The 15,714-nt window shown below is 44.5% G+C and overlaps 1 protein-coding gene across 2 annotated transcripts in view; it reads right to left on the bottom strand.

Moving 5' to 3' along the window:
- The window catches only part of TMEM241 (transmembrane protein 241), a 120,475-nt gene that overhangs the window by 32,199 nt on the left and 72,562 nt on the right, over positions 1 to 15,714 (bottom strand). The window contains exon 13 of one of the 2 annotated variants that reach the window (XM_010828919.1): positions 10,678 to 10,771. The exons of the other annotated variant lie outside the window; for it this stretch is intronic. Within the exon in view, the coding sequence (XP_010827221.1) occupies positions 10,678 to 10,771 (94 nt within the window). The remainder of the gene's footprint in view (positions 1 to 10,677; positions 10,772 to 15,714) is intronic. 2 annotated transcript variants of the gene reach the window in all.

Below are 15,714 nucleotides of genomic sequence, written 5' to 3' on the forward strand. Positions count from 1 at the left end.
TCTGCAAGGGAAAAGCTTATTCTTTACAATTAATATGAGCAAACTTTAACTGCTCAACATATATTATTTCCAGCAAAGGTCCGTGTAGTCAGAGCTACGGTTTTTCCAGTAGTCGTGTACGGATATGAGAGTTGTACCAAAAAGAAGGCTGAGTGCCGAAGAATTGATGCTTTCAAATTGTGGTGCTAGAGAAGACTCTTGAGAGTCCCTTGGACAGCAAGGAGATCAAACCAGTCAATCATAAAGGAAGTCAACCCTGAATATTCATTGGAAGGACTGATGCTGAAGCTGAAGCTGTAATACTTTGGCCACCTAATGTGAAGAGCCGACTCATTGGAAAAGACCCTGATGCTGGCGAAGATTGAGGGCAGGAGGAGAAGGGGATGACAGAGGATGAGATGGTTGGATGGCATCACCGACTCTATGGACATGAGTTTGTGCAAACTTTGGGAGATAGTGAAGGACAAGGAAGCCAGGCATGCTGCAGTCCACGGGGTCACAAAGAGTCAGACAGGACTAAGCGGCTGAGCAACAACAACAGTACATTATTTCATGTAATCCCTGTAATATTTCTGTGAAAGTTATACAATTATTCCTATTTTACAGATGAGAAAACTGATATATCCAGAGGCTAAGGAATCTTTTCAAAGTTACATTGTTGGAGAGTGGGATTTTTTTCCAATCCTCTCTGTCTCCAAAATTCAGGGCTCTTTGTCACTTCCCTCTGCTGTCTCATCTTCTCAGCCTGGACTGTGACAGGTCACTCTATGAATCTCTGTTGAATATATCAACTTCCCACAGAGCAACTTGAAAAATTCTTTTTCAGGGAAAAGAAAACCCTCATAGGAGGTGTGAGTATTGAAATGGAGTCATGATTATATAATTCTTAGAGTGAACAGTCAACTGTCTAAGCATAACTTGAAAATAAGATTAAGCGTGACCAGCTTCACAAAAGATGTGTTAGGACTTGACTGGATCTGAGTGGTTCACATGGTGAAGCTCAACTCAGATGTCAGAGCAGGGATACACCAGTAGAAGAAGCACCATTTCTTCCCTGGGCTCAGAACTAGGCTGGTTTTTCCCTTCAAGTGAGAGTCAGAGACATGCTCACCACCTCAAGGCTTGCATTCCTATCTCAACCCTACTGTAAGCAGTGTTGTTACTCCTGTTCCAAACTGCCAAATGTATGCTCTCCCCTGACTACGCCAGAGCTGTTTACTTCTGTGCACCCTGAAAATGTTAGGATTTGGTGGGAGGGAGGTTCAAGAGAGATGGAATACATATATACATGGAGCTGATTTGTTTTGCTGTATAGCAGAAACGACCACAACGTTGTAAAGCAATTATACTTCAATAAAAAATAATAAATGAAAAAACTCTATAAGGGCCTATGGGAAAAAAAATCTAAGAAAGAGTGGATACATATGTTAATATAGGCACAACTGACTCACTTTGTTGTAGAGCAGAAGCTAACACAACACTGTAAGTCAACCATGTCCACAGGTGTATGCTAAGTCCTGTCCAACTCTTCTGACCCCATGGACTGCAGCCCGCCAGGCTCCTCTGTCCATGGGATTCTCCAGGCAAGAATACTGGAGTGGGTTGCCATGCCCTCCTCCAGGGGATCTTCCTGACCCAGGGATCAAACCTATTTCTCTTGCATCTCCTGCATTGGCAGACACATTCTTTACCACCAGTGCCACTTGGGAAGCCCCAGATCAACCATACTCTAATAAAAAAAAATTTTTTTTAAGATAAACAATACAGGATTGCTAGGATTTGGGGGCTCAACACTTTGAGAGGGAACGTTTTGGCAATTATTCCATTTCCCTTTTCGTTGGAATACACTTGATATGTTCTGTCCTTCACAGATAGCTAGAACACTCAAGACATTAGAAAAGAAGTTCATTTCAAATAACTGAAGGAGGGGTGTCTCCCTGTATCCCCTGCAACACCCCCAGAAGTCACATGACAAGAAGACAGCTGTGGAAATGTAGCCAGAGACAGCCTGTTCCTCTCATAATCAACTACCCCAAACCCCCAGGTGTGCACAGAAACAATCAAATACAATTACACATGTGTTCTAACACGTGGTCAAATGTGGTCTAGCTTACATAATATATGCTTCCCAGATGGTGCCAGTGATAAAGAACCCGAATGCTAATGCAGGAGATGCAGGTTCAATCCCTGGGTCAGGAAGATCCCTTCGAGGAGAGCATGGCAACCCACTCCAACATTCTTGTCTGGAGAATCCCATGGACAGAGGAGCCTGCAGGCTACAGCCCACAGGGTTGCAAAGAATTGGACACAAATGAAGCGACTTAGTACATCTTACATAATATCAGGCAATTAACTGTTGACTGTAAAAAACCTTTTCTGCCACATGTTTGACTAACAGATTGGCTGTTTTGGTGTCACATAACAGCTTGTGTTCAATACTGAACTGCCTGGCCTTACAGACTGACGCAGCCTACTTAAGAGAAAAACAAAAACAGCATCAGAAATCTTAACCTAAAGAACCACTGGGTCACTTTAAAGTGCTGATGGAGAGTCGGGGTGAGGGGGCGGGGTGGGGTGCGGAGCAAGTTTGGACTACTTTTTGTAAGGGAGGGCATTTTCAACAGAAAAAAAATGAGCAAATGACTATCTGTGCAATGTTAGTTGCTCAGTCATGTTAGTTGCTCTTTGAGACCCCATGGACTCATGCTTCTCTGTCCATGAAGTTCTCCAGGAAAGAATACTGGAGTGGGTTGCCTTTCCCTTCTCCAGGGGATCTTCCCTGACCTGGGGATCGAATCTGGGTCTCCCGCATTGCAGGCAGATTCTTTATCATCTGAGCCACTGGAACTTTAAGCAAATTCCACTTTGGGGGATAAAACAGGAGAACAAGTATGGGGCAAGATCCAGTGGGGTACTTGGGGCCCCCGGGGGGCCAGGTCACCAAGATGTCTCTAAGGCATTGTGGGAAAGAGAAGTTATTTGCCCAAAATGGCACCAAGTAGATGTCTACTAAGTTTTTAAAATCCACATGTTATTCTTTTCTATTATCATGTGTCAAAACTTAGCTTTCCCAGGACTTCCCTAGTGGTCCACTGGTTAAGACTCCAAGCGCCCAATGCAGCAGGCCTGGGTTGCATCCCTGGTTGCAAGTAAGACCTGGCACAGCCAAATATTTTAAAAAGCAAAACAACAACAAAAAACTTAGCTTTCCCATAATGAAAGTTTGCTCCTTCTGATTTCCCAAAAACTGCTTTATTTTATTAGCTCTGACTGCCAGCTCATTCTCCAATGACACAGGCCTGAAGCTTGCCCTCTGGTTTGGGCACATACAGATGGTGAAGTGCACCCTGCTAATTCCCTTGTGTCCAGCCACACCCTGCGGAACTTGGATCTAATGACTGGGACAAAAGATCTTCATAAGGAAAAATGAACTCAAACAGGATGAATGGCACAGCTAAAGACAGAGGCACATACATTATAAGAGCATAACTGGGGGCAGTGGAAGGGACTCTACAAGATATGTGCAGAATTGTACCTTTATTTCTGATCTGAGTGCACAAGTCTGCAAAGATGCATAAAATAAGCATTCACTCAGCCATCATTTATTGCATCCACAATGAACCATGGAAACATCAATTTATTCCCACAGTGGAGGCCTTGTAAACTTTCCCAATTAACTGCTCTTTGTATTGCCAAAAACTTTAGGTATTATAAATTATCTTGGATACTGACAGAATTCCTATAAACCTTGCAGTCAGAACATGGGCAGAAATTCCGGGTATTTCCTTTAAAGCAAATTCATTCAGGTCAAAAGTTGAGAAGTCCAGAATCGTTATCACATTTTTGCAGCAGAGAACACTGTGATGATCAATGGCACTAAAAATAGCCCAGAAAAAAATCAGGAGTTCATAATCGGAAACAAGAAAAAAAAACAACCTTATCCAAAATAGCAAAATGTCCATTAACATCACTCACTTCCCTAGGAATTATTTTGACAAAAGGAAATGGAATTTAATTTTCCCCCCTCAGTCCAAAACTGTATTTACCCTCTCACGTGTCCTCTGGGAAAACCTTGCTTATAAACGAATAATTCCCAGATAACCAGCTTCTTGCTGACTGTTTCCATATAGTTCAACAAACACAGAGCAGCTTCTGAACTTGCTATTTCATGCTCCCGTCGCCTCAGCGGTGATGTCATGGAAAGACATAGACATGTTATTATTGCCCAGTTAGAGACTGTAAAGGAAATTATGCTGCTGCCTCTAAGTTTCCATTTTCCATGAAAAATTTTTTCTCATTGCCCTAGCCACTTAGACTGTGAAAAAGAAAAATGATTTAATTAGGAAACAGTCATGATTAGATTTCGTAAGCGTACTCTTTCAACATAAAAGTTACAGCTAAAAAGAAAAATTAAAAAAAAAAAAAAAAGCTACAGCTACATTGGGTTGAATAATGTCTTTTCATCAGACTATTCCAGAACACATCAAGGTGCTGAATAACAGCTTGAGGAAGAAAATAAAGAAATATGAACTGCTACCCAGAAAGTAATCTGTTCAAATGAGATTTTAAATGTGACAGGAAGAACAAGTGAGGAGTCTACAGAAGCTGAGAAAATAGGAAGAAATGCAAATACCAAAGTGAGGGGAAGGGCTTCCTAGGTGGCCCAGTGGTTAAAGAATCTGCCTGCCAATTCAGGAGACACAGGAGACTCAAGGTCGATCCCTGGGTCATGAAGATCCCTTGTAGTAGGAAATGGCAACCCACTCCAGTATTCTCGCCTGGAGAATCCCATGGACAGAGGAGCCTGGTGGGCTAGAGTCCACATCACAAAGAGTCAGACATGACTGAGCACACAACACCAGTAATAAACTGAGGGGAGTAACCTTCTCTTTGGGGATTACCTTTTCCCACCTAGGAAGCAAGGAAAGACAGCAACAGGCTCTCCACACCAACAGATGGTGATGAAGATGATGGGGACGATGATGATAAAGAAAAAGACGTAACTGTGTTTGTTTCAGCAGCACATACACTAAACCAGAATGACACGGAGAAGGATGACGTGCAAATTCACAAAGCAAATCTATATTTTTTGTAACTACGGGAGGTAAGGCTTCCCTCATAGCTCAGTTGGTAAAGAATCTGCCTGCAATGCAGGAGACCTGGGTTCGATTCCTGGGTCGGGAAGATCCCCTGGAGAAGGAAATGGCAACCCACTCCAGTATTCTTGCCTGGAAAATCCCATGGACAGAGGAGCCTGGCAGACTATACAGTCCATGGGGTTGCAAGAGTCGGACACGACTTAGCGACTAAACCATGGGAGGTAAGGGATGTTAACTAAATATATTGCGGTGATCATTTGTATATACAAATATCAGATCACTATGTTCCACATCTTAAACTAATACCGTGCCATGTGACAGTTACATTTGTATGAAACTGGGGGGAAAAAAAAGTTTAAGAGTTGTACAGAGTAGGAAGCAGAAGACAGAGAAGAACTAACACTCTGTTCAGTGTAGACTAGAACCAGAGACAGCAAAGTGTGATGGGGATCACAACTGTACTTCCAGGATCTTTCTGCAATCTGTGTGTGTGTGTGTGTGTGTGTGTGCAAACAAGCATGTATGCACCAGAAACTGAATCTACATCTATTCCAGAACCTGAAGGATTTGTTTACTTGCCACTTTCTCGGAAGTTCAAGGTATGACTTCATGTTAAGCTCTGAAACTTTCCCGCAAATACATCAGAAAAAAGAAATTTGATGGAAAAAAATTATGTTATTTAGAAGTTATGAAATCTGTGTGATTCCATTATAAAAGACACTAGGCTGCTTCTTCTTTTTCTTTTTTGCAGTTCCACCAGAAACAGCAAGCATTTCCCCCATGGTCTTGGGAGACATCTGAAAATTCCAAACACCAAACCATCACAGCATCTGTTGAGGACATTTTCACAAGTTCATCCTATACTTAAAACACATTGAAACTCACTTAGCCAAGCTTCCTTCTCAGTTCAATATCTTGGCAATAGGTCAAGAGAAATGTCAACATGTCACTGGGAAAAAGGAAGATGCCAGGTCATGCTCCCGAGACCTGGCCAAACAACCTGAGCAAGAGGAGGTCAAAACTCAGAGCAATTCCTATCTGCTCAAGGGTTCTTCCTAAGGATAAATCAAAACAAGGCTGCTACTTCCCAGCACAGCCTTCTCAACTCTTTTAAGAGAAACTCCTAAACAGAAAACAGTTCTGGACTGCGGTCCTTTTACTACACAAGGATGTGTTGTTATGGAGACAGCTCTGCAGGCTCCCTTGGCAACCCCAGTGTATAATTAAGTCTGGTGGTCACGGAACAGCCAGAGGTGGTCTCCATGGAGACCAACAAACATACATTTTCACAGGCACAGCAACTGCTCTGAATCAATGACTCTTTATATAGGCAGAAAAACATTGTGAATGGTACATCAATTGCATCTTTTGTTAGGCAGTGTCTCATGAAATATGCTGTGCGAAAGTCTATTCTCCTGAGCTTTGATCTCTGAGCAGAGTCTGGAGCAGGCAGTTCCCAACTCAATTCACAGTCTAGAACCAGCAAATACAAATGGAAAATGCAGACTCAGGAAATCACTGGTTAATCTGGTAGAAGAATTAAACCAGGGGTCGACAGGGCCAAGGAGGGCCTGTCAGCTGCCCGATACTCACTATTCCAGGGCTGTCTAAATATTACTCAACCCTCTCTGAACATAGACATTATTATTATATTTGTTTACAGATGAGAAAACAAAGCACACACCTAGAAAGTGTGGCCGAGCTGGGACTCAGAGCTAGTTCATAAATTCAATCTTGTTCAGGGTTTGAGTGATTCTACACCATGCTCTGTGTTTGCATAGCACTCCATGGTTTATCCTTACATGCATTATCTCACAGGGGCTTCTCAGGTGGTGCTAGTGGTAAATAACCTGCCTTCCAATGCAGGAGATGCTGGAGACACAGGTTTGATCCCAGGATTGGGAAGATCCCCTGGAGGAGAGCATGGTAACCCACTCCAGTATTCTTGCCTGGAGAATCCCATGGACAGAGGAGCCTGGTGGGCTATAGTCCATGGGGTCATAAACAGTTGGACATGACTGAGCATGCATGCAACAACAGCAAAAAACAATAACAAAGACTCTAAATAAGAACACAGAGGAACATTCTGGTATAATCTTTATACATAACTTATGGCATTTATACATAATATATGTATGGCCTTTATACATAATCTTCCCCAGGAGAAGATGGAACTTGATAATAGAGACGAAAGAAAGTCTGATGGCTAAGTGGTTTCCTACTTTATTCTGATAAGTTCTATGAAAGACTTTTAAAATCTGGCACACGTTTTACTAAGTAGGCACTGACATTCAATGATATTGTTCCCAGCAGATCTTCATAACAGATAATCCTACAATTGGATGTAGATGCCATCAGCATTTAGTCCCAAGTATGAGACATTCCCTGTCCAAATCATGTTTTTTAATTTTCCTTTTATCTTCTGGCCCAGATCCCTTGCTTTATGGACAAAAAAACTGAGGACTAAAGGGGTTCAATGCATCGTGATCAAAGTCAGTCTTTCCTCTCCTGAATTCCCGCGAATCCCAGTTCCTCTGCCATGTAACTCACAGAACAGCCTGGCTACCTTCCCATGAGTGCACGTGTGCTCAGCCATGTCTGACTCTTTGCAACCCCATGACTGTAGCCCACCAGGTTCCTCTGGCTTGATTTGTCATTTCCTCCTACAGGGATCTTCCCAACCCAGGGATGGATCCTGCATCGACACCATCTCTGGCACTGGCAGGCAGATTCTTTACCACTGAGTTACCTGGGAAGCCCTCTACCTTCAAGTAAAGCCCAGGAAAAGGGTTTTACATTTCAACCCCCGCCACACACACACACTCCTTCTACTTCCCTTTGAAACTTATTTTCCAAATTTTCTCCTCATTCTCTAGCATCATGAAATCTCTGTATCAGGGTGTCTCCTTTTCTACTTTCAAGCTCGCCCAAGTCCCTCTTTTCCTAGAAAAGAAGTTATCTTCATTAGCTCTGCCCACCACCAGTCACAATCTTCTCTCCACATCTTAGGTATTGTTGAGTGTTTATGATCCCCCTCTGCCCGACTCCCACTTCTGCCCTTTTCCTTAAACTGTTTCCGCAAAGCTTAGCAAAGTGCGTGCTGTAGACTCTTCTTACTGTGGTCACTTTGACCTTTGGGTGGCATTCTGCTTTACTCCTTACAATTCTCCTTTAGACTTCCCTGCTCTGAACTTCTCTGATCCCCTCTACCTTCCAGCTATGACTTTTCTTTCCTGCTCATTATTGGCCCCTGGTATCTAAGTTTCTCCCAGGCTAAGTCCTAGGACTCTGCTCTGCTCTCCCCAAATCCTTTCACTCTCTTAGTGAGCTCCTTGATGGATAGGTTTTCTTGATTTCAACTGCATCTTTCTACAGGCAAAGCCCAAATGGACAAATCCCTGAACACTCATCTACATTTGACCCCATGTTTCCAACACAAAAAAGCTCCATGCAGATGTTTTATCACTATACACATCTGTCTAAAATGTATATCGCCAGCTTTCTCCTAAGGGATGTTCTTTCATAACCACCCCCATTTCTGTGTGTTAAGGCTACAGATCTCATTTGTCTCTAGCAAAAACTTTGGACTCACTTGTCACCTTCCATATTCATCACTGGGCTTCCCCAGTGGCTCAATGGCAAAGAATCCACCAGTCAGTGCAGGAGATGCAGGTTCTATCCCTGGGTTGGGAAGATCCCCTGGAGAAGGAAACGGCATCCCACTCCAGTATTCTCATCTGGGAAGTCCCATGGACATAGGAGCCTGGTGGACTACAGTCAATGGGATCACAAAGAGTTGGACACGACTTAACCACTAAACAATAACAAACAACAATATTCATCATTCCTTTGTCCAAACTATCCCCCAAATCTGTCCTAAAATGATCTGAGTCTTTGTTAGCTAATTTTATCACATCACATAACAGTTATAGGACAAATTGTATAATTAAAATTTATTTTCCTTCTAATTATAAGTCAGGCTTCCCTGGTGGCTGAGTGGTAAAGAATCTGCCTGACAATGCAGGAGATGCAGGACACTCAGGTTCCATCCCTGGATCAGGATCAAATTGTAAGTCAAGTTTGACCTTTCACCTTTCTTCCTGCCATCTCTACCTTGATTCACCTCTCTTCTAAATGCTTGGAAGTCATTTCCAATCTGTCTTAAGCACTGTCACCTTATTAATCTGCTTAAAACTTTACCCTCAGGGGACCTCCCTGGTGGCCTAGTGGTTAGGATTCCAGGCTTTCACTGTCATGACTCCGGCTCAATCCCTGGTCAGGAAACTGAGATCCCACAAGCCATAAAGTGCAGCAAAAAAGAAAAAATTACCCTTGGTCAGTCTCATTCAAAAGTTCACAATGCTCTCTATGGCTTGGCTTTTAGGGACTCCATTTTCTCCTACTCCTCCGAAGTTCCTCCCAATGTAGTTAAATATATTTCTTCCCATACATGCACACCAATGTTCAGTTCAGTTCAGTTGCTCAGTCGTGTCCGACTCTGTGATCCCATGAACAGCAGCACACCAGGCCTCCCTGTCCATCACCAACTGCCAGAGTTCACCCAAACCCATGTCCATTGAGTCGGTGGTGCCATCCAACCATCTCATCCTCTGTCATCCCCTTCTCCTCCTGCCCTCAACCTTTCCCAGCATCAGGGTCTTCTCAAATGAGTCATGGCAGCAGTATTTACAATAACCAAGACATGGAAGCAACCTAAATGTCCATAGACAGAGGATGGATAAAGAAGATGAGATACATATAAACAATAGAATATTACTCAGCCATAAAAAAGGGAAATAATGCCATTTGCAGCAACATGGGCAGACCTAGAGACTGTCATACTAAGTGATATAAGTCAGATGGAGAAAGACAAATATTATATGGTATCACCTGTATGTGTAATCTAAAAAATAATACAGATGAATCTATATACAAAACAGGCTTACAGGCATAGAAAACATGATTACTGAGGGGGGAAAGGGGAGGGAAGGATAAATTGGAAGATTGGAATTGACACGTACACACTGCTATATACAAAATAGATAACTAGTAAGAACCTACTACATAGCATGCATTGAGAACTCTACTCAGTACTCTGTAATGACATATATGGGAAAATAATCTAACAGTGAGTGGATATATGTATAACTAACTCACTTTGCTGTACAGCAAAAACTAACACAATATTGTAAATCAACCATGCATGTGCCTACTAAGTTGCGTCAGCCTTGTCTGACTCTTTGCAACCCCATGAACTGTAGCCTGCCAGGCCCCTCTGTCCATGGGATTCTCCAGGCGAGAATACTGGAGTGAGCTGCTATGTCCTCCTCCGGGGGATCTTCCCGACCCAGGGATCAAACTTGTGTCTATTGGAAGGATTCTTTACCATCTGAGCCACCAGGGAAGCCTAAAATAGGCAGAAGCCCTCGGAAATTGTTACCCAAACAAGTGAAGGATCAGATGCAGGGTCAATAACTAGAGACGAGTCCCTGAAGACCAACCTGCAGCACATGGGCTCTGAGAACACTGGACACAAGAGCTCCTGAGATGGGTTCTCCACCCTCTCCCTCCCTCTTACCTTAGCAAAGAAAATCCAGGCTGCGCACTGCCCTGGAGCCATAAGGCTTTTTAGCTTCATGGTGCTGAACATGAGAAAGAATCCTAAAAATCCGCTGCAAGGAGAAAATAGACTTTTTTAAGTGAGATGTCTTCCTGTGAAAGTGAAAGTGAAGTCGCTCAGTAATGTCCAACTCTTTGTGATCCCATGGACTGTAGCCTACCAAGCTCCCTGTCCGTGGGATTTTCCAGGCAATAGTACTGGAGTGGATCGCCATTTCCTTCTCCAGGGGATCTTCCTGACCCAAGGATCAAATCCGGGTCTCCTGCATTGTAGACAGACGCTTTACCATCTGAGCCACCAGGGAAGTCCTGTAGCCAGTAGCTATTTTCTGTGACATTTTTTATTTACCTTACAAACATTAGTCAATTTTTAGTTATGACAACACCTCTATCTCATCTCTGTTTTTCAGTGATCTCTGGATAAAAACATCAAAAGTTAAAAAAAAACCATTAACTCTACTATGCCAAGGAGCTATGATGAGATCATTTCCCTGGAGGTGGGGAGGGGGTATAGAAATCTGGGAGATCTCTGGGTAAATCATAAAAGAAAAAAAAATCTGGAGGACAGTATCTCCTGCTCCCTCTTATAATACTTCTAGAGTTTGGTGTTTGCCAAGGCAGAGCTTCAGCTTTTTTTTTTTTCAAGCAAAACAAACTGTTAGGAAAAGACTTCCAAGGAAATGTTCATCATATGAAGTCAGAGGGTGTGGACTGGCCCCTGGGTTCAAGGTAAGAACTGAGGGAACTCTGCTCAATGGTAAGTGGCAGCCTAGATGGGAGGGGTGTTTGGGGGAGAATGGATAAAAGTATGGCTGAGTCCCTTTGCTGTCCATCTGAAACAATTGCAGTATTGTTAGTCAGCTATACTCCAATGTAAAATAAGACGTTTAAACAAAAAAGAATCTAAAGGGGTTATTGTTGTTCAGTTGCTAAGTCGGACTGCAGCACCCCAGGCCACCCAAATCTCTTGGAGTTTGCTCACACTCATGTCCATTGAGTCAGTGACGCCATCCAACCATCTCATCCTCTGTCGTCCCCTTCTCCTCCCACCTTCAATCTTTCCCAGCATCAGGGTCTTTTCCAATGAGTCGGCTCTTCGCATCAGGTGGCCAAAGTATTACAGCTTCCCCTTCAGCACTGGTCCTTCCAAATGAATATACAGGGTTGATTTCCTTTAGGATCGACTGGTTTGATCTCCCTGCTGTTCAAGGGGAAGGCTGCATAATAGAAGTCCCCCAAAACAAGGGGATCTACACAGAACAGACGCATTGGGAATAAAGCCTGAAAGAGCCCTCACTTCCCAAGGGGACCTGAGACTGGCCTTCCAGGGGTTTGACCTCTATGTACCTCCTCCTTTGTCCTTTCAGGGGTGTGGGGTGCCATCCTGCCATCTGACCTCTATTATGGGCGCTGGGGTGTGGCTCCCACCCAGCTCATGAGCCCTGAGAGGGAGGGGTCCCATCTTGGGCGTCTCTGTATTTCCTGAACAGACTCAAACAAGGTGCCTTGGTCTCAGCAGGCATTATGTAAGTGTCTTGACAGGTGTACTTAGAAGCGGGTTGAACTGATTAAACACACCTAAGGCCAGATTTCACAGAAATGCACGCCTTCACTTCATTAGATTTGATGAGCTCACATTCTTGGGGCAGAACCAGAGATGGGGATTAGGTTTCCTCTGTGTACAATCCAGCCCATTTGGCCTAACAGCCTGCAAAGTTTGCACAGGTCTGTCTCTGCAGGCGCGGGAGCCGGGAGCCCAGCCCGCTCTGGATTAAGGCATTGAGTCACCCCACAGGAGCCCCTGTGGGGAAGCAGGAGGCTGGGAATCCAGTGACCTGCAATTCTGTTCCTGGCTGTGCTCACCGACCCTTGTAACCTTGACCAAATCCCCATTTTCTTCCCCTTTTTTTCTTGCCCCAGGTTCGGTGCTATGTTCTCAAAGCAGGAATAAGGATAGTCATTTCATCCCACCTGAAGGGAATCAGATCTTCAAAAGAGAAAGGCTCCTCAGCCCCGAGTCTCATTTTACTAACAAGCAAACTAAGGCAGAGACACAATTAAGGTCCAGGTTTCCTGGCTCTTCCAAAGCTCTCCGTGGCCCTTCAGACCTGTGGAAATGTGCTCTCAGCTGGAGAGACAGAGTGAGGTGCTCCGGGTCCCCGTGACTGTGAGGCTGGCAGGGGTCAGTGAGGTGGCTGGCCCTCCAGGGTTCCTCTTGGTGGCATCCATGCCCCGCAGCCCCAACATCACAGGTGCCTGGCTCTCCCCACCATACCTCAGTCCACTTGGGGCTCCTCCTGTCCTCTCCTGAGGGCATGGTTCCATGTCGACCCTTCCCCTCAGCACAGACTCTGCGAGGACTCAGCTACTCCTGGTCTGTGACCAACATGCTCCTGAAAGTACCCATGAGTCCTTCCCATCACCTGACTTCCATGTCGGTTAATAAATTCTAAATGATTCATGGGTCCTGCCCTCATCCAGCTCTTCTACTTCCAGCTTGCCTACCCCTCGATGTGGAGGCAGGTCTTAAAAAGCACTGGGTGGACCCCAGGAGTGAGGGAGCCTGGGGCTCCCTGTTAATGGGGCCTCTGACCCCTCAGGCCTCCATGACCCCTCCTGAGCTCCCCCAGGACCTCTGAAGGTGACCGCTTGTAGTCTGAGATACAGTTATAGGGGAGCCATGAGGTGATGTGGGGAAAATTGAGACATTCTTTTTTTTTTTTATTTTACTTTTTTTTTTTTTACTTTTTGGCTGTGCTGGGTCTTTGCTGTTGCACACAGGCTTTCTCTAGTTGCAGCGAGTAGCGGCAGTGGTGGGGGCTACTCTCTACTTGCAGAGCATGGGCTATAGGGCATATAGGCTTAGTTGCCTCATGGCACGTGGAATCTTCCCAGACCAGGGATTTGAACCTGTGTCCCCTGCGTTGGCAGGTGGATTCTTAATCACTGGACCAACAGGGAAGTCCCGACACATTCTTAAAAGAGGGTAAGCTCTGTGTGTGCTGAAGTGAGATGTAGAATGTAATGGAGAGTTAAACTAACTCAAATAAAGATTTCCAAATCTTTTAAATGAAAAAACCTGATTTTTCATGTTGGGTTATGAGACCGATTAAAAGGGACAGAAATGGAGGCAGAAGATCACCCCACAAAGCCATCACCCATGGGCTGTGAACTCTGTTGCTCTGATCAAATTAACCAAACCTGATGCCCTCCCTCCACACCCTGGTCACCCAATACAGCCAAATAACCAGGCTCAAAGGGAAGCAAGCCCACGGACACTCACACCACAGATCCAAGCTAACAGGCAAGTGACAAGGCCTGACCAAAGACACAGGAGCTGAGAAGATGAATTCTGTCAGTGCTTTCCTAAAACGTCTCTGAGGATGATTTTTTTTTTAAATCATTCTAAGGCTCAAATGCAGAAGAGTATTAGCACTTAGTCATGTCTGACTCTTTTGCAACCCCATGGACTGTAGCCCACCAGGCACCTCTGTCCATGGGATTCTCCAGTCAAGAATACTGGAGTGGGTAGCCATTCCCTTTTCCAGGGGATCTTCCCCACCCAGGGATTGAACCTGGGTCTCCTGAAATTCCTGCATTGCAGGTAGATTCTTTACCATCTGAGCCACCAGGGAAGTCCCAAATGCAGGAGCATACTCTATAATATTGAGTTTGTGTGTGTGCTAACACACCCCCATCAGAAACAGCACCTAGCCTGCATATCAGCTTTTTGACTCTGTGAAGAATCACTGCTTCACGAGGCACAATCTCTTTTGTGTGGGAACAAGTGGTCTGGCTTTCATGCAGCAATTGCCCTTGGTCTGTTGATATTCTATTTACAGATAATAATACTGCCCACCATTGCTGGGCTGGGCAAGATGCTTAGAACTTTATGTACCTTATTTAATACACACAATCATCCTGTATTGGTATGATCTTTTCATTTCACAGATGAGAAGACTAAACTAAGGTTTGAGAGAACTAGGATAACTCGCCCAAAGACACAAAGGAGCAAACAGCTAGGCTGGAATTCAACCCAAGTGCAGTTTTTCAAATATATCAGAATCCATGTTTTTGAGACTTCCCTGGTGGTCCAGAGCCTGACTCTGCACTCCCAATGCAGGCAGCCTGGCTTTGATCCCTGGTCAGGGAACTAGATCCCACATGCTGCAACTAAGACCTGGTGCTGCCAAATAAATACATAAGAATGTTTTAAAAAATAATGATAAAAAAAAAATAAAGAATCCATCCTTCGGGATTATCCACAGAAGCCTTTCCATTTCTCAGCACAAGAAAGTCAAGTGAAGTGGGGCTCCTGCAGGAAAGAGGGTGGGTAGGATGGGATGAACTTCTGTTTATCAGTGATGCTCAGACATTCAGTCATGTCCAACTCCTTGCAACCCCATGGCCTGCAGCCGGCCCCGTTCTTCGGTCCATGGGATTCTCTAGGCCAGAATACTGGAGTGGGTTGCCATGCCCTGCTCCAGGGGATCTTCTCGATCCAGGGATGAACCCATGTCTCCTGCATTTCCTGCACTGGCAGGTGAATTCTTTATCAGTAGCACCATAAATGCATCCATCTAATTGGTCCACATCTCTGATCCTTCCCAAAGCCAAATATCAGGGATCACCTTGTGCTCTAGACAGCTCCTAGCTGTTGGTGTCAAAATCTGTCTCTCAGAGTCTTAGGGTTCAGTCAAGGTTTTTTGGAGTTCGCCCCTTGGAAACAAGAGAGAAGTCAAGGCAGAAGCTGACAGGGTGTGAATCTGCACCTGAATCTTGCCTTGAACTGAATCAGTTTCATCATTTTTACATACTGAAGTTCTGTTTAAGAACTGCTTGTGGGAGAGAAAAAAAGTGGGAGAGTTCTCTCACTCCTGCAATTCTGAAAACCGCTACTCTGGCCAAGAAAATTATTCAGGACAGGGGACCTCGCAGGTCCCAGGCCAGCTCTGAGCATCCAAGAATGTCCTTTAACAACCCTCTGATGGCCGAG

The sequence above is a fragment of the Bison bison genome, unplaced genomic scaffold (assembly GCF_000754665.1).
Source record: "Bison bison bison isolate TAMUID 2011002044 unplaced genomic scaffold, Bison_UMD1.0 scf7180017864498, whole genome shotgun sequence".
Classification (NCBI taxonomy): Eukaryota; Metazoa; Chordata; class Mammalia; order Artiodactyla; family Bovidae; genus Bison; species Bison bison.